Here is a 25,752-nt window from a genome sequence, read left to right on the forward strand (position 1 = left end):
GCTCAATAGAAGAAACAACAAAGAAAGATAAGAGCAAGGTGATCCCACAACCAAATCAAGATCTGTAGTCCTATCACACCTAGTGATGAATAATTAAACAAATCACCGGGGCTCCACAAACATCCCCATCCTCATCAGTGCAAAAGACAAGGCGGAAACATTTTGGAATGACTCAGGAAGCACAACTGGAAGGGAACATAGGTTATTACAGAATGCAAAGTAAACCACCACATTCTGGACGTCCAGATTTGGTTCAGTCAGGGGCTTCCTTTGGGTCGCAATATTAATTCCACATACTAAACAATCCCTTAACACTTCTGGATGTGCTGACCCATGCTCACATTGTTCCTCCAATTTCCCCCAGTCTCATCAAGACTTCAGTGACTGGTTCCCCAGGGAGTCTGGCTGCCGTGTTAAACCTGTAGCGTTGCAATATAACAGGTGGTTTAGGGTAACAGTGATCTGATAGTTTACAAGGATGAAAGAGGATCTGCTCGAAGTATATAAAAGAGACTAATAAAGTAAGTGTAAACCAAATGTTTCCTCTTAAGGGGCAATCTTGAACAAGAGGTCACAGATATAGGTTGAGAGGCGGTAGGTTTAAAACTGAGATTAGGAGGATGGCGAATTGTGGAACCCGCTGCCCCATAGTGGAGTCTGAATTGTTGAATGGTTTCAAGAAGGTGATAGATATATTTCTAATAAAAAAGGGACAAGGGGATATGGGAAACAGGTAGGGAGGTGGATTTGAGACCAGGGATGATTGAATGGCAGAGCAATTTGCCTACTTCTGCTCCGAATTCCTATATTCCTATACCTGTTACCAAGGTACCTCGCACTCAACAAGCCCCACAGGGAGATCAATCGGTGATTCCCCATGGACTTTGAGGGTTATCACGCATTTTAACCATCATGGATGATCACACCTGAGGTCCCCAACATGACAGATGCCAGAACTAACCATGCCTCAAGGAAAGCTGTTTCAGTACAGCTACAACATTGGCATCTGCCTGGCAATGTATAATATTGCCTTGACATATATTAGTCCACAAAACCAAAGACAAATACAATCCAACCAATTACCATCCACCCCAGTTTATACACAAAAGTATTGTAAAGTGTAAATGACAATGTGATCAAAGTGGCACTTATTCAGCAATAATCTGCTCATTGTTGCTGTTCGAGTTCTGCCATGGCTACTCTGATCTGAGCAATTCATTATCAGGCAGCATTTGCCCAAATGTGGCATCACGGAGCCATCGCAAAACTGGTCAATGAGAATAAAGAGGTTGGGGGTGGTTGCAAAAATCATCTGAGCCCCAGGGTGCTGCAGCGGCTCCTCAGGGCAGTGCCCTGGCCCAACCATCTTCAACTGTTTCATCAATGACTAACCATCTGTGGTGATGGTCCCTTTAAGGACAACAGAGCAGAAGATGGTCACATGGCTTGGGAACCAACCAGGACGAGAGTGAGTAATCATACCAAGAGTGGAATTCTCTCTTTGGCAGAAGACAGCCTGAAGACAAGTCGAAGACATGTAGGGATTGTGGCAGCTGGTGGGCTGCTCCAGGTCAGCTGGGGAGGGAGGCTGCTCACCTCTGTACCATTTTCCTTCGTTAATAAATACCCTCGAGTTCCTGAGAGTCTGTGAGCATGTGTCATTACACCCTCCATCAGAAGTGAGAATCCTCATCGAGGACTGTCGAGTGTTCAGCACCATTTGTGACTGATCCAATACGGAGATAGACCATGACCGCATGCTATGAGACTGAGGCAACATCCAGTTTTGGACTGAAAAGTGGCAAGTAACATTTGTGTCATACAAGTACTAGGCAATTACCATCTTCAACAAAAGAGAATCTAACCATTTCCCTTTGACAATCAACACTATTGATATCCTTGTGGTTATCATTGACGAGAAACACAACTGGACCAGCCATATAAATACTGTGGCGACAAGAGCAGGCTTGGAATTGTGCTGTGAGTAAATCATCTCATAACTCCCCAAACCGGTTCACCACTGACAAGAAGCACAAGGACAGTAAGGCACAGGAACAAGATTAGGCCATTTGGCCTGTCACACCTGCTCCGCCATTCAATATGATGGTTGATCAAGCACTTGAATATCTTTTCTCCCCCACACTATCTGCATAACTCTTTACATATGGACACACCACCACTTACAAGTTTCCCTCTCAGCCCACACCAGCCTGATTTGACTGATATCCCTGTTCCTTCACTGTTTGTGTCAAAAATCTAGAACTCCCTTCTTAACAGAACTGTGGGTGTACGTATACCACATGGATTGCAGTGGTTCAAGACAGCAGCTCACCACCACCTTCTCAAGGGCAACAAACTCTGGGCTAGAGTTAAGATTACAGATCATGAACGTGTGAGGAAAAAAATGTTGAGATTCTTGAATTAGTAAGTCAGTTCCTGCTGCTAAATGTGGTTTCTTCAGCCAATGTGCAAGGCCCCAAATAAAACATTAAAAATATGCTGTGGTATTCACAGTCTCCTAATCTGGCAATATCAAATATATCAGAATGGAAAGAGTTGCCATCACATTTTACTTTCACATTGGAATGACAGGGCCAATTTGAGTCACTTGTTAGAAAACCAATAGATTTACTTTCTTCACTGACATTGGAATACATTAGTATGGGGTAAAATGTCACTTTTTCTGAGCTCAGTACAATGGAATACAAATCTAAAACCAATCTGCAGGGTTTGTGTTTATTTTTTCATGACAGAGGTCTACCACAATATAGACTGAGCCTGCCCAAGTCTTGACATTTAATCAATAGACATAAATCACTGAGAATGTTATTAACTGAAAGATATGTCAATGCTGACCAAGCCCCGACAGATTACACAAAAGTAATGGAAAACTGAAGTCGCTCTTATCGAAAGTAATGGCATGCCATTTTAATCCATTTCCTTGGTACGTTCCAGAACATGGTTTTCTTATACTGTTTCCATTGTATAATATGCATTTTACGCGACTGTAGCTCATTAATGATAAACCTACCTTAGCTCACTTTAATTGATTTAAATTTTTCATTTGTCTTGCCTTGACCAGAGGTGCTTTGCTGCTAGATTAGGAATCTTGGAAGTGGGTATTGGTTTTTCAAACCCACCAAATGAAATGCTGATTTGGACTCTAGTACATTGAACTCAAAATAAGAACAGAAAATGCTGCAAAGGCTCAATGTGTCAGGAAGCATCTGAGAGGAGAAACATTAACATTTCAGATTGATGACTCTGGGAAGATAGAAATGTAATAGGTTTTGAACAAGAATCAAATACTTTCGACCCATTGTTAAGTATTTAATCCAATGGCAGTGAAGAAAGAAAGCCTATCAGTACTTTGATCAGTAGCTTACTTGAATGGGAAGATTAAAATGATTGTTGCTTTGATGATAACAACAGCACATATTGTAGTTCCCATGTTACTTTCACAGTCGAATTCACATTCTTGTTGAACACTAACAAATATCATCCAATGTGGTTAATAGAGTTCCAAAATCATTTAAGACTTGGATCTGAACCCAGATCTTCAGCAAAAGAGCTGCACAAGTAACTATTCCAAAAGGAGTTCCGTTACATCAACCACATGGTAAATCAGAAGTTCCTTGGCAGGACTGCAGTGAATGATCAAAGTAACACTATTTTTTGGATAATCTAGAAGTTTTAACGAGGATTTGTGATGCATTGGTAAGATTCCTACCTCTGAGCCAGAAGCTCTGGGTTCGAATCCCACTCAGGACTTGATAACCAATGGAAGCACATTCATAACGGTGCCAAACAGGTTGATTCTCAACCTGCAAATCCTTCCAATATGGCATATGGCAGGCTATAAGAGCTTAAGAGTCTTCTGGTCAGCCAGAGCCTTCAGAAGGCAACAACAAACCACTGCAGTATCTTTCCAAGTATAACCATGGCTCAACCCATGGAAATCCATGGTTACCAACACCCTTTTGGGACATGGTATCTGAAGAGAGACATAGATAAGTTTAATGTGGCAGTGGAAATTGTAATATATATAAGGTAAGTGTAAATATTCAATGTGTAATAAATGCACAATTTTATTCATGGGGTCATGGTTAATGCTAATGCTGGATTTCAATCTTGTGGCCCACGGAGATGAAGGAGGGCCACTCATGTGGCCCACTCACAAGCCTAGGTTGCCCATCAATGGTTTAGACTAAAGCCTAGCAATTTACTATAACTGTAAATGCAACTAAAATGCTCATGTCACTTCTAGCTTGACTGCCGTCAAGAGAAGTTTCAAAGTTATTTATTAATGTCACAAGTAGGCTTACATTAACACTGCAATGAAGTTACTGTGAAACTCCCCGAATCATCACACTCCGGTGCCTGTTTGGGTTCACTGACGGAAAATTAAGATTGGCCAATGCATCTAACCATAGTGCTATATAGAGAGCAACACAACTTTTGGTTTGTGTGTATATAGGCTCTTGGGCATTTGAATCAAGTATTCTACTCTAACAATGCAAGGCAAATACATTCTTCACCCATTCCAGTATTTTGTCTTGCATCAAACTAAAAACCTTATATGAAACCAGCTTTCCTAAAAACCTTGCGTGGTCTATTCCATTCAAATTAACTTAATGATTCAAAGTACATGAGTGGCCCTCCTTCATCTCCGTGGGCCACAAGATTGAAATCCAGCATGTGCATTAACCATGACCCCATGAATAAAATGAAGTGCATTTATTACACATTGAATATTTACACTTACCTTATATATATTACAATTTACTCTGCTCATAAACGCTAATACAAGCTACAACTAAAAGTTATACATTTCTTAAATACACAAATATGTGCTTTGGATAGTTTTATTATATTTACCTTTATTTAAATTAAAAACTACTGTTTCCAATAATTTCTAATACTACTGTTATTAAAACTTTATTATAAAGAAAACCTTACAGTTACTAATAAATTATTGAAGTATTTAAAGATTAATAAGGGAAACCAACTAATTCCTCCACTCTCATTCTCGCTCTTTCCTGCACCCTTACATTTCTTGGTTCGACACAGTCTTGCTCTTTCGCGTGGTATTTTATCCTCCTACCTCCATTCTCAGTCTTGCTCTTTCTCACAATCTTTTATTCTCCTTGCTCCACTCTCATTCTTGCTTTCTCATGTTCCTTTATCTCCGGGCTCCTTCCTCTTCTTACATTCTCTTACTAAAATGTCTAGTGGGTCACAGTTAGAGCCCTGATGGACCGCAGGTTGCTCACCACTCGTGTAAACTGTGCTTGAATCACAACTAATTTAGAGTTGGGGCATTCTATTGCACAGCAGCAGAAATTAGTCTCTAGCTTTCTCCCAGATATTTAACGTTATTCAATGGCAAATTTATTGCAAGGAACAAAAACTTACAAAAAAAAAGGATACTGTAATGGCATCATTTCTTCCCTTTCACTCTGTAGAGTGTACTTAACATAAGAGTCATTTATTTTCTCGTGGGGAGCTTTTGCAATCATAATTGCTAAACTGCCCAAGTAACAAAACATTTAAACTGTGCAGTCTATTAGAAGTAATTACTTTTATGAATGAGAACTTGTCACATGCAGTAATACATCTCCAAATTAAAAAAAGTACTGTACACTAATTGGTTGCATCTCATTATACCCTTCAAGCAATAATCATACCATTTGCTGTACCACTCTGCAGTGTCCATGCTTATTCACCTAGCTAAGGGCCAACTGTTAAAAATGTATATTACTAGATGAAAGTCAAATATTTACAGTTTATGAGATGAACATCAATAAACTGCAAGATCGCAATTAAGGCAAGTGGATTGGGTAATGTCAAAAAATAACAGTACACAGCTTGAGTTGATCATCAGCAAACCAAGCAAGGTTTTAATTATCTCAAATTGTTGGCTTCTTTAAAATAATAGATTGTGATTTTTAAAAAATTAAATCCACTTCTGAAATTTGTGGGCAAAAACAGTTTGATACAAGTGGCTCAACATGCATATGGCATCAATTATGGAATATTGATCATACTGGTAAATAAGTCACTGGTTCATGACTCGTAAAACCTTAAAGGTATAAACCACAGGAAACAAAAAAATAGTGCAGAGGATGACTGATGTTGGACATGACGCGAAGTGTTATAAGTAGTCAAATGAACTTCGCAGTTTTAACTTCAAATCAAATATAAGATTTTTCAACTATGCATTTTAGAAATAAATAAAATACTACATTAAGACAAAACAAAATTGTTGAGTGGAGTATACTTGGATATATCAACAGTGAAGAAAATGTTTAAAAACAAGCACAGTTCTCACTCAGAGCTTGATTTATATTATTGCCTTTCTTCCTTATTACCCTTGTGGGTAAGGAATGAATTTTGCCCCATAGCCATCTCAGACCTTTATCAATTTTGTACATTCATCACTAGATAAGGATGCTGGCAGGTGTTGCCCTGAATTCATAAGCCATTGGAAAAAAGTTGCAACGCCACCCCACTCCCCACTGCCATAAAAAAAATTGTAAGAATGGCTGGTAAAACACTTCTCTTTGAAATATACAAGGTGAATTCTGGGAAAATCTGATGGATTAAAGCTAGAACTCAGGCCAAGTTCATAGAACACTCAAGAGCAAAACATTAAACTTTTGCTAGGTGATGAAGCTAAGAAAGTCCAGATTGCCAAGACCATTGAATTAATCAGCCACATTGCCTGAAGAGATAAGGAACATCTGGGAACCCTCCAGCTAAACAATAAGAATTTGCATTTATATAGTACCATTAATGTAGGAAAATATCCCAAAGCACTCCACAAAGGCATAATCAGAACTAAATATGTGCTGATCCAAAGAATATTTATAGTCCAAAAATGCAACCCAGCTCATGCAATGGGAATATACCAGAATGAGATGTTGTTGACCCAGGAGAGGAGGAACATCATATCAATAGTGAAACGTTAAATTGCCAAATATTCCCAGAGGTGATCATGAGCATCAGTGGGATGCAGATCTGTCCAATGCCAATACAAACAATTTCATCCTTTCGAGTTGCATGAAATCAAGAAATAATCATGTTCAAGCTAATATTTTATTCGCAATATGCTGAAATAGGCTGTAAATGCAGCAGATTAAACCCTTTCAACAGTCGGTAAAATCTTCTTGCAATACAAGAAATTAAACCATAAAATCTTGGATGCTAAATGTCACTTAGTTCTGTATCAACGAGAACACAGCCAATGCAGAGTTGCTGCATTATATTTTCATACTATTATACAACTGGAGTCGGGAACAAATTAAATTATTAGTTAATAATATCTGTCCAAGTACTACATGTACTCAATCTTACATTGTATGTGCAATAGTGGAAAACTTTTAAATCACAGATCCTGTTTCCAACTTCACCTTTGACGTGGAGATCAACTCAAAAGCACACTGCGTGATCTTCATGGTTTAAATAGGTTGGATACATTTGTACAACTGTTCAAAGTCATGGAAATTATTTTTCGACTGATTACTACAACATATAGAGGCAACACAAAATTGTAGGCATCTGATAATACTTAGGATTTTCTGGTACATTTTAAGCCAGTTCTTTATTGTGGAGTTGATGTGAAGATTCACCCGACACAGCTATTTCTTACATTGTTGATGAATTTACCAACTGATAGAGGTGTATAACATGTTGAGAGGTATTGATAGAGTGGATTCTCAGAGGCTTTTACCCAGGGCTGAAATGGTTGCCACAAGAGGTCACAGGTTTAGGGTGCTGGAGAGTAGGTACAGAGGAGATGTTAGGAGTAGGTTTTTCACTCAGAGGGTGGTGGGTGGGTGGAATTGGCTGCCGGTAGTGGTGGTGGAAGCGGATTCGATAGGGTCTTTTCAGAGACTTTTGGATAAGTTCATGGAAGTTAGTAAGAGAGAGGGTTATAGCTAAGGCTAGTAGGTAGGGACATGTTCGACGCAACTTGTGGGCCGAAGGGCCTGTTTGTGCTGTAGCTTTTCTATGTTCTATGCTTTATTAGACCATCTTTTAAGCAGAGAAAAGCCTCTTCCTCTGCATTCCTTAACCAGAACACATGAACCCAGAAAATAAAACAAATGTGTCAATAATGTGCTTAAGAAAAAAAATGTTGTAACACAGTAACTTATTGCAAATTCTGGTGTACACAATTACTGTCCAAGACAGCTACATCCCAGACTCTGTGGGAATCTGACCGGCTGCAGGCTCACAGCTGCATGCCTCTCAATCAAATGGCAGGAAGTATACTTGCATTACATTTCCCCTTTGGCTCATTAATTCCAATTGCCTCCCAAGTAGGCTTTTCAAATTACCATCAGGGCTAAAATTCTCTGATCTCGTACGCCCCACCACTCTTGCCTGTGAGAACAGAGAATTTGGTGCACAGCCAAAACTCCATTCACTGCAGCGACATGGGAGAATTTCAGCCAGGTCAGAGAATGCCAACCCATGTCTGCTACCCATACAAACATACTTCAAATTGCCAACATGTTAAAAGTTCACTCATTTCTTAAGTGTCAACTACTCTAAAAAGGACTGGTTATGCACCATGAAAGGTAAATACATACATAAATACCCTTCTCTGGTTCTCAATTAACCAAACACACTTCTCTTTTCCTCAATATAGATCGGTTTGATGAATTTCAAACCATGTCTATCCTATATTAGGATATCAGGGTAATTTGAGGTCTCAGGAGGTGGTCATCCTTGCCCTTTTATGAGTTGCCCGAGGCCCAAGTGTCCCATGCTCAGGGTGATGAACCATGGCAAATGGTGAAAATTCCACTAGTGATGGTGGAAGAGCTAGAACTTGAAGGACAATGGTAACTAGCAGGTGGAGGATCCTTCAGGAAGAGGACTTGTTTTTCCTTGAAGCACAGGAGAAATGCAACAGGAAACCGCATGGTTTATTCCCCCCCCGCCCCACCACCCCAAGTCATTTGATTATTGAAATTGAAAGTGAGAGGCTCCCTCAAACAGCTGAAGAGGGATGTGCAAGACCAAGTGGTGTAGTGAAAAAAGCAGATGACCTGCCAACAGGTGGATCATGACTACGCTATCCTACAAGCAACTACAGCCATCAATTTGCATCGAGCTACTCACCAGATGTGCTACCCAAATTGCTGTATTGTGAGTTGTCCAGAAATTTCCGGGAGTTGACCTCAATAACAGGAACAGGAGAAGTGTCCTTCCCAAGCAAGCTGTACAAAAAAAAAATCCCATCAATTTTTGTCTCAAAAATTAACTAGCTAAGTATCAAATCAACAAAAAGCAAAAGGCACCAAATGCTGGACATGTGAGATAAAAGCAGGAAATTCTAGAAATAAAATCAACGGGTGAGGCTGCATTTCTGAACTGAGAAATGCAGACTTAACATTTCAGGTTACTGGCTTTTGATCAGAATCCAGTCAAAGTACCAAGCCAAGCTTCCATCATCTACAGACTTCAATAGTGTTAACTATAGCACTGATGCTTCATTTTCATTGCCTGTGCCAGGAAAATTCAAATCATGAGTGGAGGATCACAATCACAGCGAATTGGGTCACTATGTCTGTGGTGACAAGTCAGTGCTATGGCCAGAAGAAGTCAGAACTAAATACTCTGGTGACACAAAGGTGTTTAAGTTTTAGTGTCACAAGTCGGCTTACTGCAATGAAGTTACTGTGAAAATCCACCAGTCACCACACTTCTGCGCCTGTTCGGGTACATGGAGGGAGAATTTAACACGGCCGATGCAACTAACCAGCACATCTTTTGGACAGTGGGAAGAAACCCGAGCACCCGGAGAAACCCATGCAGACAAGGGAGAACGTGCCGACTCCGCGCAGTCACCCAAGCCAGGAATCGAACTTGGGTCCCTGGCACTGTGAGGCAGCAGTGCTAACCATTGTACCACCAAGGTGACAACACCTTTAAAGTTTTTTGAACAAACAATGCTAGAATGAATTCAGATTGAAGTGACAAATTAGCTACATCATGCAGGAAGAACAAGGCTTTCCCCAATTTAAAAGAAACAAACAAACATATTGTGAGGAAATGTTGGTAGGAAGGTGCAACTTTAATGGCCAGGGTCAATGGGTGATTACAGTCCCATGAATACACATTAAAAAAGTGACGAATGAATAGCTCTGATGAAACAAAGTATGCAGTTTCACTGCACCAAACAAAGATTCAGCTTCGAGTCTGCTGTTGCTCTGGGGAATGGATTTGTCTTGGGAAAACCAACACGACTCCCGAGATTGCTTATGCATTAAGAATTTCTGGATGGCAGGAAATTCTGATGGCACATTTCTAAACAATCATCAAGAGAGTAAGGCAGGCTGAAATTAGTTTCAAATCAGTTCGATAGGCTTTTTCATTCAGTAGATAAATGGGGTGGCACAGTGGTTAGCACTGCTGCGTCACAGCATCGGGGACCCAGATTCAATTCCTGGCTTGGGTCACTGTTTGTGCGGAGTCTGCATGTTCTCCCCAGTGTCTACGTGGGCTTCCTCCGGGTGCTCCAGTTTCCTCCCACAATCTGAAAGATGTGCTGGTTAGGGTGCATTGGCCATGTTAAATTCTCAGTGTACCCGAACAGGCGCTGGAGTGTGGTGACTAGGGGATTTTCACAGTAACTTCATTGCATTGTTAATGTAAAGCTGCTTGTGACTAATAAATAAACTTTATCACTCCACAGTACCTTGGGTCAAGCAATTGCTAAAAAACTTTGATTAAAAAAATATTAATTTGAGGAGTTTAAACATCAAATATGACAGAAACTTTGGAAAAGTAGGTGGGAATAAACTAAAGTCAATACAGATTTGTATTGCAAATCACATTGGACCAAATTCTTTAATGAAGTATCAGAGTGGGTGAAAAAAGTAGCGTTATTGATGTTGTCCATATGGACTTGCAGAAAACATGTTATGAAGTACTGCTATAACTAACACTACATTCTGCATCCTCTCGTTTCCTTCTCTATGAACTGTATGCTTTAACTGTATAGCGTGTAAGAAACAATACTTTTCACTGTATTCTAATACATGTGACAACAATAAATCCAATCAAAAATCAGATCCAATGCATAATAGACCTGTTACAAAATTTAAAAACCATGGAATTGAAGGGACAGTGGTGATGTTGAAACAAAATTGGCGAAGGGCCAGAAAGCAGCGATAAGTGGTTGTTATTCCAGGCTGGGGGGGGGGGGGGGGGGGGGGGGGGGGCATGATCGCAATTAAGAACATTGCTCTTCTTAACATACATTTCCTGTACTTTGAAATGTTATCCTGTACGTTCCAAGTTCACAAATAAAAGCAAACACAGAAATGGGGCAAACAATGAGAAGGATAGTAAGAGTAGGAAACTGGTAAAATAGACAGATACATAGCAGATGAAACGTAATTCAGTTAAGTGTGAAAAGATAGATGGATAGATATTTTGAGGAGGTATGAAGGTGGTAAATTAATGAGGAGAGGCATAATTTGAAAAGGGACATGGAACCAGAAAGATCAAGGTACAATAGTGGGTATATATATATATAATTTATTTGAAGGCGGCTGATTTGTAATATAGGGACCTTTGCTTTATAAATTGAGGAGAGAGTCTAAAAGTAAGGATGTGATTGTAAATCTTCATAAATCAATGGTTAGACCTCTAATTCAAATAATTTGAAAATTTAAATCCACTAGTTGATCACTACATGAATAACTGAAGTGTGACTAGCTTAAGTCATTAGTATACCCAAAAAAAATCGACATTATTGGAAAATTACAGCAAAAGAACTCAAGATTTAAATTGAAATCAAAATAATGTTCTCAAATGCTAGTGGATATAAATACATAAATGGTGGCTCTATTATTGGATTCCTTAACATTTGTACCATTAGTGTGGTATAAGCCTGATGAATAATTGAAATGTGGTTTCATTATTGAAAATACATCGTTCGATATCAAGACTATAATCTCATCACACAAGGTTTACAGCTTATTCAATCATAAATCATTCAACAGGCTTCTTTTTAAAAAAACTGAGCATTAGTTTTTATGTATTGCTGTTCAATTTGAATGATTTTCTTTGCATTTACAGGAAATGGGTCTACACACACAAATCACCACATGGCAAACTTTAAAGCCCTCTGAGGTGAGATGCTCACCAGCACAAAGGGAAAAAAAGTGCAGAAAATGCAACAGTGAGAAAAGAAGAACTCCATCTTGCTTCAAGTGTTAAGATTTTTTGCTTGGGACCTCGTGTAAATTTTCAGCGAGGTGGAAGGCTTTAGACTAGCTTCCTTTGAAACCAACACTTTTATCTTATTCTTGACATTCGCTCGAAAATACACATCTGTGCCGAACTCAGTTGAGTTGACTTTGTTCGACACTTCGTTTGCGTGACTGACTACAAAAAGATCCTCGTCAAGTCAACATTGGTTGAAAGCTTGAAACAGCGAAATGTGCAAGTTTGCCCCAGTGACACAGTCGAGAACAGTTACTGCAATTGCTGTTTTACCAGTGTACATCTTGCAAGGAAGGTATCCAATGTCTGAAGATCAAGAAATGTGGTATCCATGTGACATAAGCTGTCAAACACCGGAACGGGGAGGTATATTTGTCACCAGCTATCCTTGAGCTCCCACCATCTATTTCCAAGTCATGGCGTGCGAGACAGAATTGTGTGTGACAGAAGGGTGCACCAAGGAAGGATTAAAGTACACAATTCTAACAATCTACAACTGACAAAAAGCCCCAAGTGTTCACATCAAACAATTCTGCAGAATTTTGAGGGAACACTGTAAAGTGGATCCCTGCTGCTGTTGATTCTCACGTACTGAGGGCTGTCTGTATGAGAATCTTGTCTTTGCAGTCCACCATGGGTTACATAAAAATATTCTGTGGATGTGAAGACTTACTGTGAAACCAACTCCATTTCACTGAGCTGTATAGCTATTACAACAAACATCCAGTCAATTATTTTACATTGAAGCTCATTAGCTTCCAAAAATTGTAATTATTCCAGATCTGATTAAAAAATTAAATCCAATAATTTCAGCCAAATAATGTAGGAGAAACTAAATGCATCACAGTAATTTAAAAAGTATGTAAACCCAATGTGTAATTAGTGCAACTAAAACCAATAATACCTTTACTGCGCCAGGTGTTCAGGCATAGAAAGCACTGCAACTTTTGATCTGCTTTATTTCACAAAATTTTCCATAAATCTAGGCTGGATTGAGTTGTTCATGAACAGCAGAGATGGATTGAAGAAGTCGAACAAAAAGAAAATTGCATCTGCAGGCTGAAATGCACTTGAAATCAAACAAAAGGGAATTTGACTTGACAATAGGCCACTCCAGCATGGCAGTGCTTCAAAATGGATGTACTCCCCATTTTAAGACTGGCTTCATTTAATGACACCCAAGTTGATTCATCAATCACCTTTTTGTGGGACATTTCAATTGCTGAATTTCAATTCAAAGAAGTTGCAGCTATGCCTATGAAAACTGAAATTTACTATTTTTTTTGCAAAAATTTACTTTATTCAGATAAAATCTGAAAAACATTTCCAATTAAACAGTTAAAGTACAACGAAATTTACATTTTCTCCAGAGATCGAATGCACTGAGGTGCTTCAGTTCAATAATGAGAACATTGCATATATTTCAATATTTTCATATAGAGAGCAACATTCTTTACCAAGTCTATACATTGGTCATGTGGTGCTTCAATAAAGTTACACGCAGCATTTTTTTTTACTCCACCTTGGTGGACCAGGGAAACAAATCCATTCCTTGCCTGCTCCAAAAACCAAATTCAAAATCCAACTGAATCCAATTCAAGGATCCACAAAAGAGACAAACAAGATCCAAGCTGACAAGATGAGGCATTGCACCCCATCTTGCGCTTGATCTGATACTCAATCTTAGACAAAAGGCCGAGAAGGGAAAATTTACTGTTTTTTAAAAATTTACTGTTGAAGTAGGCCATTTTCCAAAAGCCATATTTTTATTATCTCATCAATATTCACCTCATTAAACATATTCATTTATTGGACTGATTGGCACCATTCATAACGTGCCCACAATGCAGAGGGGAACACCTGAATGGACATTCGTTTAAATCTCCCTCTGCACAGCTGAGAGACCTTTAATTTCAAAGCCGACAAAAGATCCTTATTCTGCCCAGCAACAGCACGAAGCTGCATTTTAAACCAGCCTTTGGCTAGAAGATCGGGATATCTGCGAGTCAAGACCTGGAGTGGGTTATATGGCATAACCGGACTGTCAATAAAATATTACAGGAATAAAATGGCCAAGGCAGGCAAAGAAACTTAATAAACTAGGATAAAAAGAATAAAAGATTAGATTAAATCCCCCTACACACAGCAGGACAAAATGACATTAACACCTAATGCAAGCATAGAATACAGACACAAAACAGTGGAGGTCGATTTAGATAAGGGGACACATCGAGAGGATAATGGGAAACACATTAAAACACCGGGGCAAGAACAGGCAGTCCCATTAACACGGACACACACCATACAGATGCAAATTGACAAGTCTCTCAGGGAACTTCCTGACCAGACAGGCCACTTTATAAGTATTGTAAAAATGTATGAGCAAATGTTCCCGCTCGAATTTGGATTCCTATAAATATCCAGAGCAAATGTATAACTATTGAGATTAACGTGGCCAAGCACTGTTTCTAAGCTGGATACGGGGGTCTCCCTGGGTTCCCAGTAATTGTACAATAAAGAAAAATGCTTTGAACCTTGCCTTGCGACTCGACTTCATTGAATGCACTGGTACAAGGGATTTTTCCCTACAACACTGTTAACATGATAAGAGAGAATTAAGGGAGCCAGATTTTAAAGGCATCACCCAGGCCTAGTCTGGGGTGTTTTCTGCAAGGCTCTTCAGCGTTACTCTGGCAGATGTTAGGAACAAGGTCAGTTTCCATTCTCCTTTCAGAAAATAGTGCACTGGGGAACTTAAGATATAAAAGCAAAAAAAAACAAATTTATCAGCGGTTTTCCATAAAGATAAACCAGAGAGGGGCAAATGACTATCAGATACAATATGCAGATTTTGCATGCCAGAGTGATGCAGCCTCTTTCTGTATAGCTTGTTGCAATCTGGAATAAATATGCTGTCTACCATAGCTATCAAAGTGCTGCCTCCACAGGTTTACGCTCCTGAACTCACATTCAGACTGCTTCAATAAAAACAGTTGTAAGTTAACCACTAACAAGAACTAAGGACTGTAATCAGGTTAAAGTTATTTGGAACCATCTATTGAGTTCTGCACTCCAAACTATTCAACATGCTCCTTTTCAATCAGCTGACAAATAAATACTTTACTACCTATCACTTCAGTTTCAAGAAACTCAAGTTCACTATATGAGATATTGATTGATGTGTGTTTTCATGACAGTTATTTATATTACCACCCCAATGAAATACATCAGAATCTATCTTGTTTTTCTATTTCATCTTCGGAGTAAATCCTTGTGAGTTATTGCTTTAGATCTTATTTAAGCGGAAAAGGGTTTCTGTTGCTCAAAGCTGTTCAACAAAGATCAATTCTGAATTATTGGTGCCGTAAATTCTAAAGGCCTGTTAAACTTTGTATACAATTCTCATTGCATGCATCACCACTTATTTAAATGCTAACTCTTGAAACACCAGGTATAGTATCCATTACGCTCTGCGCAAAAATTTCCTACACAACCAGCACTGGTTGGAGAATAAGGTTGCAGGGAATTTCTTTTTCTTTGGTACAGAATATACTTGGATTTTATTAGGAATTTGTTTTAGGAACTGATGAAAATGAAGAAGTTGACACTTGAAAAATGGATACTTGATATCGTTGCCAAACACACTGGCTGATTTGTCAATTATCCTTGACCTCGAGCTTGTAGCTACAATAATTCCTCCTGTTCCTTCTAGTTTTCAATGGGTCACTATCAAAAGCAAAATTGCATTTTACTTCATTATTTCAATACATGTTTTAATCTTTCTTAAAGTTCAACGACTTTCCGTCCATGAATTCAAGCAAGAAAGCAGGTGAGTCCATTGAAAAGATGGCTGGAAACAAAACAAGACGTGCCATGACAATTACAAAAGACAGTAAGAAGTCTCTCAACACCAAGTTAAAGTCCAACAGGTTTATTTGGTAGCACAAGCCACTAGCTTTCGGAGTGCTGCTCCTTCAATCAGGTGAGTGGGAGTTCTGTTCACAAACAGGGCATATATAGATACAAATTCAATTTACAAGATAATGTTTGGAATGCGAGTCTTTACAGGTAATCAAGTCTTAAAGGTACAATGTGAGTGGAGAAAGGGTTAAGCACAGGTTAAAAAGATGTGTATTGTCTCCAGCCAGGACAGTTAGTGAGATTTTGCAAGCCCAGGCAAGTCGTGGGGATTACAGATAGTGTGACATGAACCCAAGATCCCGGTTGAGGCCGTCCGCGTGTGTGCGGAACTTGGCGATCAGTCTCTGCTCAGCGACTCTGCGCTGTCGTGTGTCGCGAAGGCCGCCTTGGAGAACGCTTACCCGAATATCAGAGGCCGAATGCCCGTGACCGCTGAAGTGCTCCCCAACAGGAAGAGAACAGTCTTGCCTGGTGATTGTCGAGCGGTGTTCATTCATCCGTTGTCGCAGCGTCTGCATAGTTTCCCCAATGTACCATGCCTCGGGACATGCCATGTACCATGTCCCGAGGCATGGTACATTGGGGAAGCTATGCAGACGCTGCGACAACGGATGAATGAACACCGCTCGACAATCACCAGGCAAGACTGTTCTCTTCCTGTTGGGGAGCACTTCAGCGGTCACGGGCATTCGGCCTCTGATCTTCGGGTAAGCATTCTCCAAGGCAGCCTTCACGACACACGACAACGCAGAGTCACTGAGCAGAGACTGCTAACCAAGTTCCGCACACGAGGACAGCCTCAACTGGGATCTTGGGTTCATGTCACACTATCTGTAACCCCCGCGACTTGCCTGGGCTTGCAAAATCTCACTAACTGTCCTGGTTGGATTCAATACACATCTTTTTAACCTGTGCTTAATCCTCTCTCCACTCACATTGTCTGTACCTTTAAGACTTCATTACCTGTAAAGACTCGCATTCCAACCATTATTTTGTAAACTGAGTTTGTATCTTTATATGCCCTGTTTGTGAACAGAACTCCCACTCACCTCATGAAGGGGCAGTGCTCAGAAAGCTAGTGGCTTGTGCTACCAAATAAACCTGTTGGACTTTTAACCTGGTGTTGTGAGACTTCTTCCGGTGTTTACTCCAGTTCAACGCCAGCATCTCCGCATAATTGCAAAAGAACCAGAGGAGAGATGAGGAGATTTGTTTTCATGTAGCAAGTTGCTGTGACCTGGAACGCATGACCTGAAAGGGTGCTGGAAGCAAATTCAACAGTAACGTCCAAGGGGAAATTAAGCAGATACTTGAATCAGAAATATTTGCACGGCTATGGGGAAAGAGCAGGAGTGTGGGTGTAATTGCATAGTTCATTTCTAAGAGTCAGTCCAGGCAGAATGGGCTTCTTCTGTGTTATATGATGCAGTGAATAGAAGATAAAATACACTTAGCAGTAACTGCTTTATATTTGAGGTATTAAATAAACACATTTGAACTGCTCCTTTGTATAATGAAGGACACAATCAAAAGAGTCAAAAATGTATGATTCAGCAAAGAATACAGGTCAAGAGTGAAAGACTGAAAAAGATCTGCAGAGGCCTTGAATATTAGATACCAAAACTGGGACAGATACCTGCAATACGTTGCTCAACAAAGGGGATTTGGAAACATATGCATGTATTTGTTTAATGGCTTCTTCCATTGAGCCAGTGTCTAATCCAATTTACTACCTCCCCATGTATACTCAGCCACTGAAGCTTCCTAAATAACCTCCCATGAGGGACCTTGTCAAAGGCCTTTCTGAAATCCAGGTAGACAACATCTACCGCCTTCCCTTCATCCACTTTCCTGGTAACCTCCTCGAAAAGCTAATAGATTGGTCAAACATGACCTATCATGCACAAAGCCATGTTGACTCTCCCTTATAAGTCCCTGTCTATCCAAATATTTGTAGATCCTATCCTTTATCACACCTTCCAATAACTTGCCCACCACCGACGTCAAACTTACTGGCCTATAATTTCCCAGATTTCTTTTGGAACCTTTTTTAAACAACGGAACAACATGAGCCACCCTCCAATCATCCGGCACCTCCCCCGTAAATACTGACATTTTAAATATGTCTGCCAGGGCCCCTGCAAATTCAACACTAGCTTCCCTCAAGGTCCGTGGGAATACCCTGTCCAGTCCTGGGGATTTATCCACTCTGATTTGCCTCAAGACAGCAAGCACCTTCTCCCCTGTAATCTGTAAAGGTTCCATGACCTCCCTACCTGTTTGCCCTATTTCCGTGTTGTCGGGGATGGGGCAGGGGCACAGGCAGTCAAGAAAGAGGGTAGTGGTCAAGTCTTCTAACTTCATCTCAGTAACCATTGCTGTAAGACAGTCACAGCCATCCAAAGTTTATGATTTAAATCGCATTCTCGGATGGTACCCTCAGATACGCTACATTGGCACTTGGAGTGCCAGGTCAATTTATTTATCAATGGATAATAGTCAAAATTAAAATAGATCTAACTCTTGATTGAATTTACAATAAATTTATCAATAAAGTCATTTTTAAAACAAACTAACTTAAGATACAGAGAATCAAGTCACTTTTCTTAGCTATAGATATATGCAATAAAAGAAAATAGGTTCTAATAGCACATCAAGAAAAAAAAATTTCAGCCATAATGGTCGCAACTATAAAACCTGTTGCATGAATCAGAAGCATCATCTAAGAGCTCACTGCAGCTATACCACCAGGTTTATTTGGAGACCATGATCTTTTTTATTAGAACACTCATTTGAAAATGTAAAGGACAACATAATGCCATTTTATCCTCACAACAAAACACAGCTCTTATGTTCCTTTTTTTTTAAGGTGTTATTTCATGTTCATGCAATCCAACTGGAAAAGGTCGGAAGCTGCGAATTGGATGTCAAAGTGCTGCATGAGGCTCTGGAGCTGCCTAGGATAAACACATTTTATCAATGACCTTTCCTCGACTGTGAGGTCAGACGTGAGGATGTTCACTGATGATTGTACAATGCCATTCACAACTCCTCAGACAGTAAATCAGGCCATGCCAACATGCAGCAAGACCAGGATGCAACATTTTTTGGGATCTTGGAGAGAAAGTAAAAACGTATAAGAGGTCACTTGGCAGGCAGTGAAGGAGTGCCCTGTGTGTGAGCTCCTACACAATAAAACATACCCTGGTATGGAAGGCAAGCACGGTTCTATCAAACCTGGCCTTTAATAGGACACTAAACAAGGGAGACTGAAGAGTGAATTTCTTCCAAAGAAAAAAAGATCAGCTTGAACTTGAAGAGCCTGTAACAGTTTGGGTGACAATTGGTATTATCTGTGCCAGCCCAATGCAACATGCTGTCCTACTGCACTACATATTGTTATATAAACACAGCAGCAAATGACTCTTCCAGGGACAGGGCACTGGGCAACATGACATTCAGTATAATAGGCAGACAGATACATACTTACAAATTAATCTAGATTGGTTCAAACTATTTCTACATCTATTCTGAAGAATGGTATTCTCATTAATAAAACCTTTCATTATTGCTGACCCACTTTTCAATTTTCACAATTATGACTTATTAATAATAATATTTTACTGAAAAAGCATGAAAAGCATCACTGAAGCATTTAGTCTTGCAAATAACATTTCCATCCTCAAAAAAATGAAAAGAACCCAATGTCCATAATGGCATTAAATTTCAAAACAGAGAGCAGCTCCATTGGCATTTGCAAACAGAAGGATTAATTATTTTAGTCATGACCAAAATATTAACCGAAGGTTAGCTTTATAGATGTCAACAGATTTACTGTGTACTTCCTACTCTTCTTGATTTCATTTTAATTTCAGGAATTTACCATTTTTATTGCTCTCATTTTATTCTTATCCAGTTGCATTTCATACTGACCCAATTCTGCTCTTGTCCCGGCTTTTATTGCCCACACGACTCGTGGATTTAATATACAGGTGGCGATGCAACTCATCAATCAGGACCAGGTGCATATTCAATTTCTTGCTGTGGAGCTCCAGACGCAGGTCACTCAGTCCCTCCACCTGCAGCAGCTGCCCCTCCAAAGAATCGACTGCAGAGACCTGACATGGAAAACAAGAGAGCAGACAATTCAACTTTGACTTTTGGTCCGTGCATTTAATTATTCACAATCATTCATGCTCCAAGGTTTTAAGCCACCCTTGGCATTGTCTTATTTCCCCGAGTAGAACAGTCTTGACTCAGTTGTATTATCGCACAGTGACATTCAATATGATCCATGCAGTCCCATAAGTGTTTAGACATGCTGGGCTACATACATCACCCAAAACCCAATTATAAAGCCACATTCACGGAATTCTGAAAATAAATGACCAATTCAATAACCTGGGGAATTTTTCAAGGCTACAGAGAGATGAGGGAAGAACTTAATATAACAAAAAAGAGAAACTCGCAATCCAAATGCTCAAAGATCAAGGCACCTTGCTTGCCCGATTTACTACAGCTTGTACTCAACAGCTGCCTTGTACAACTGTCCTGAAAATGCACTCATTTTCAAATCTATTGTAGGCTGTTCGATGAAGTTTGGCATCATGAATGGTACAAGTGGGTTTTTTTCTACATGTGCTGGCAGCTGAATCATGCCATCTCTGCAGCTGGCAGAGCATGCAAAGGAAGAAGCAACCAAGACACCAATATCAGGAAACAACATCAAACTTATGAGAACAACCTCCAAATGCTTAACACGTCAATTTATTGGGGGTGTCCAACAAGTTTTGATAAACTTGAAAACCAGCTAATTCTAAAGAGCTTATTTTCTATCTTTTGTAAATGTATGAATTACGTCATAGATCAGTCATGGTCTCATTAAATGAAGGACCAAATTGAAGGGGCTAAATGATCTACACCTGTTCACTGTGGCAGTGCCTCGTAAATGTTTTCCCTGGTTTTTACAACAATCAATGATGGTTTCATGGTCAATATTACACTTTTAATTCCAGTTTTTTATTGAATTCAAATTTCATCATCTGCCATGGTGGGATTTGAACCTGGGTTCCCAGAGCATGACCCTGGGTGCCTGGGTTACTAATACTACTAAGTCACTGCCTCCCCTCATGTTAATATTTCAAGCACGACTCGTGTTCCCACGAGATGCAAAGTTCAATTCAAAATATGAACGAACTCCATGCTGCTATTATATTTATAGTCTTCTTGTGTCAAGGAAAAGACAATGGGCTATTATACACTATCCTATTGACGAGTTAAGCAACAGCCTGACATAGTCGTTCACAAATTCAGACCTCAAGAGTTGTAGTATGGGTGTCAGGCAGAACAAGGGTTAACATGAGACTTGAGAATAGTACCTCCCATGATATGATGTAGAGAATCGCATGATGGTAGACACAATACAATAGTAGAATCTAGAAGGAAGCAACATGGAGACAGCACCCATGCAGGGATGTAACTTGAATACATACTTTGTTACGGGCTATCAATAAGTTAAACATTCAATCTTAGAGGCCTTCAGACCTCTTCAGGGAAACACTCCAAACAACCTTACAAATCTCTGCTGACTCACTCGCAGGAGAGGTCCACCAGATGTTGCAACAAAGTTGCATACAGGATGGAGTAAATGGTCCTGGGAATCTCCACTCGAGACTCCATGAAGTTTCATGGCATCAAGTCAAACACGAGCAATGAAACTACCTACTGATTAGCATCTAAAACCCTTACTCAGCTGATGAATCAATGGTTCTCTATGTTGAGCAAGCACTGAGGATAGTAAGAGCACAGAATGTACTCTGGGTGAGGGAACTTCAATGCCCATCATCAAGAATGGCTCAATAGCACCAATGCTGAGCAGGTTGGTTGAGGACATGTATTCCTGACAGGGCTACGACAGGAAGTGAGGGAACCAACAAGAGACAAAAACATACCCAATCTCGTGCTCACTAATTTACCTGTCGCAGATGCATCTGTCAATGGCAGCATTGGTAGGCGTGACCACAGAGGACAAGTCCATCTACACACTGAGGAGAATACTGTCAATTGTGTTGTGTGGAACTACTACTGTGCTAAATTAGATAAATTCAGAACAGGTTGGAGCAGCTCAAAACCAGTTTCCATGAAGTGCTGTGGCAAATCAGCAACAGAATTGTATTCAACCACAATCTGTAACCTCATGGCCTGTAATTTCCCTCACTGCACCATTACCATCAATAAGAAGTCTCACAACACCAGGTTAAAGTCCAACAGGTTTATTTGGTAGCAAATACCATAAGCTTTCGGAGCGCTGCCCCTTCGTCAGATGGAGTGAAAATCTGTTCTCCAACAGTGCACAGAGACACAACATCAAGTTACAGAATACTAATTAGAATGCGAATCTCTACAGCCAGCCAGGTCTTAAAGGTACAGATAATGTGGGTGGAGGGAACATTAAACACAGGTTAAAGAGATGTGTATTGTGTCCAGACAGAACAGCTAGTAAGATTCTGCAAGATCAGGAGGCAAGCTATGGGGGTTACTGATAATGTGACATAAATCCATGTTGGATTTGGATTGATGTCACATTATCAGTAACCCCCACAGCTTGCCTCCTGATCTTGCAGAATCTTACGAGCTGTTCTGTCTGGAGACAATACACATCTCTTTAACCTGTGTTTAATGTTCCCTCCACCCACATTATCTGTACCTTTAAGATCTGGCTGGCTGTAGAGATTTGCATTCTAATTAGTATTCTGTAACTTGATCTTGTGTCTCTGTGCACTGTTGGAGAACAGATTTTCACTCCATCTGACGAAGGGGCAGCGCTCCGAAAGCTTATGGTATTTGCTACCAAATAAACCTGTTGGACTTTAACCTGGTGTTGTGAGACTTCTTACTGTGCTTACCCCAGTCCAACGCCGGCATCTCCACACCACCATTACCATCAAGCCAGATTAACCCTAGTTGGAAGAAGAGTGCAAAAGAGCATGCTAGCAGCAGCACCAGGCATACGTAAAGATGAAATGCCAATCTGGTGATGCTAAAACACAGGAATACATGCAAGCTTAGAAGCAGCATCTGAGTGACTGAACAAACTGATTCTATGTCTAACAGATCACATCAACGCTCTGCAGCCCTGTCACCTCCAGTTGCAAATGGTGGTGGACGATTAAAAACTTACCGGAGAATGAGTCCCCACAAACAGCCTCATTTACAAAGGTGGAGTGTCCATCATACCGAGGAAAAGGATTTCTAAAAAGAATGCATTGTTCATAAACCTAGTTTTGATTCTATGATGCCTTACCAGTTATTTCACAGTAATAATCACAGTGCCCAATTGAGGGGGTCAGTCGGCAGAAATTTTCTCCTCCAACTATATGAACTGACAAGTAACAATAAAAAGAGCAGCTTTGATTATGTTTTGGAAATTCCCGTCCCTTCACGAAAAGGCCAATAACACACCATCAAGCAAAAGGGATAAATGGGACATTTTCAAGTTGGAAAGCTGTGACTAGCCGAGTGCCGCAAGGATAAGTTATGGAGCCTTGGCTACTTATGATCTAAATTATTGACTTAGGTGAAAAGACAGAGTGTAATATATCCAAAGTTTGCTGATAATACCATGCCAGATGGAAATGTAAGCTTTGGGAAGGACAGAGAAAGAAACTGCAAAAAAATACAGACAGGTAAGTGAATGGGCAACAAGATGGGAGGTGGAGTATAATGTGAGGAAGAGAGAGGTTACTCACCATGGTCAAAGTAGGAAAGCAGAATATTTTTTTAAATTCAGGAAACTTTTAAATGTTGACGTTCAGATAGATTTGAGTGTGCTCGTACAAGAAACACAAGTAGTCAGCATACAGGTGCAGCAAGCAATTAGGAAGGCAAATGGCATATTGATCTTTACTGTAAGGACACTGGAGTACAGGAATAAAGATGTCTTGCTGCAATTGTACAGGGCTTTGCTATGACCTCATTTGGAATACTGTGCAGTTTTGGTCTCCATATTCAAACAAGAATATACTTGCGATAGTGACAGTACATCAAAGCTTCACTAGCTTGGTCCCCGAGATGAGAGGGTTGTCCAATGATGCAAGGCTGAGAAAAGTATGACTATGAGAGCACAAGCCCAGAGTAACTTATGGCACAGAGGACATTCAGTCCCATGGAATCCACCTAATGCTCCACAGGGCAATCCAGTCAATCCCACTCCTCCGCTCAGTCCCTCTGGCCCTGCAAGTTTATTTTCAAGTGTCCATTCAATTTCCTTTAGAAATGTTTGTGCTTCCACCATACTCGTGGGCAGTGAGATCAGGTAATTCCCACTCGCTGAATAATAAAGTTCTTCCTCACATTCCCCCTCCATTTTATGCCCAAGATCTTAAATTTGTAGTCCTTAGTCATAAAATCATAGAAACCCTACAGTGCAGAAAGAGGCCATCTGGCTCATCGAGTCTGCACAGACCACAATCCCACCCAGGCCCTATCCCCACATCTACCCGCTAATCCCTCTTACCTACGCATCTCAGGGCACTAAGGGGCAATTTTAGCATGGCCAATCAACCTAATCCTCACATCTTTGGACTGTGGGAGGAAACCGGAGCACCTAGAGAAAACCCACGCAGAGATGAGGAGAATGTGCAAACTCCACACAGACAGTGACCCAAGCTGGGAATCGAACCCAGGTCCCTAGAGCTGTGAAGCAGCAGTGGTAACCACTGTGCTAAAGTGCAGCTCTTGAAAAACCTAGTCCTTGTAGTTAGCTAATGGGGAAAATGTAATCCTTGCCCACCCTATCTAACCCCTTCATAATTTTGTAACCTCCATCAAATTGCTCCTCAATCTCCAAACCCCAAGTTAACCTTGCAACTAAAAACCATCCGCAGCCTCTCCCTATCCCTTGTACCAAATGCATCACCTCACATTTCTCTGTACTAAATTGTATCTGCACATTCTGCTTGCCCAATTCCTGTTGCAATTCATATCATTTCCACAAGTTTGGCATCATTGGTTAATTTTGAAATTTTACTCTATAGTCTAACATTCAAGTGATTTATATATAGCAAAAGAACCAGTGGTCCTCGCCTGACACGGTGCGGTGTGGAGGGGGGAACCACTGTCTACCATCCTCCCATCTGAAAAACAAATCAATTCTGACCTGCTGCTCAAGCCAAGTTTTCATCTAACTGCACACTGACCTTATTCCATAGGTCCCAATTTTGTTAACCAGCCCTTCCTGTGGTACCTTGTAAAATGTTTTCTTAAAATCCATACAGACAACACCAACCACATTGCTTCATCAAAAATTCAATTAGATTAGTCAAGCACCATCTGTCTTTCATAAATCGATGCTGGCTCTCCTTAATTACCTCAAGCCTCTCCAGGTAATTGTTGATTTCCCCTCTCACCCCAGCTTCCCAATGAAGGATTCCAAAAACCGCTCCCAATGTTAGATTAACTGGCCTGTTGTTGCTGGGACTGTCTTTGCATTCTTTAAGAGTTCTCACTTTGATCACTTTCCAATCCTATAACACCTCCCTCATATCTAGGAGAGCTTAAAAAATTAATGCAAGCCCTTCCCCATCT

At 40.3% G+C, this 25,752-nt stretch overlaps 1 protein-coding gene across 3 annotated transcripts in view; it reads right to left on the reverse strand.

Moving 5' to 3' along the window:
• Positions 1 to 25,752, reverse strand: part of exoc4 (exocyst complex component 4) — a 516,360-nt gene that overhangs the window by 445,708 nt on the left and 44,900 nt on the right. For all 3 annotated transcript variants that reach the window (XM_078235822.1, XM_078235823.1, XM_078235825.1), the window contains exons 3-4: positions 20,101 to 20,285; positions 9,133 to 9,230 (exon numbers count right to left, since the gene is read on the reverse strand). In XM_078235822.1, the coding sequence (XP_078091948.1) occupies positions 9,133 to 9,230; positions 20,101 to 20,285 (283 nt within the window). The remainder of the gene's footprint in view (positions 1 to 9,132; positions 9,231 to 20,100; positions 20,286 to 25,752) is intronic.

Source organism: Mustelus asterias, chromosome 19, assembly GCF_964213995.1.
Source record: "Mustelus asterias chromosome 19, sMusAst1.hap1.1, whole genome shotgun sequence".
NCBI classification, from domain to species: domain Eukaryota; kingdom Metazoa; phylum Chordata; class Chondrichthyes; order Carcharhiniformes; family Triakidae; genus Mustelus; species Mustelus asterias.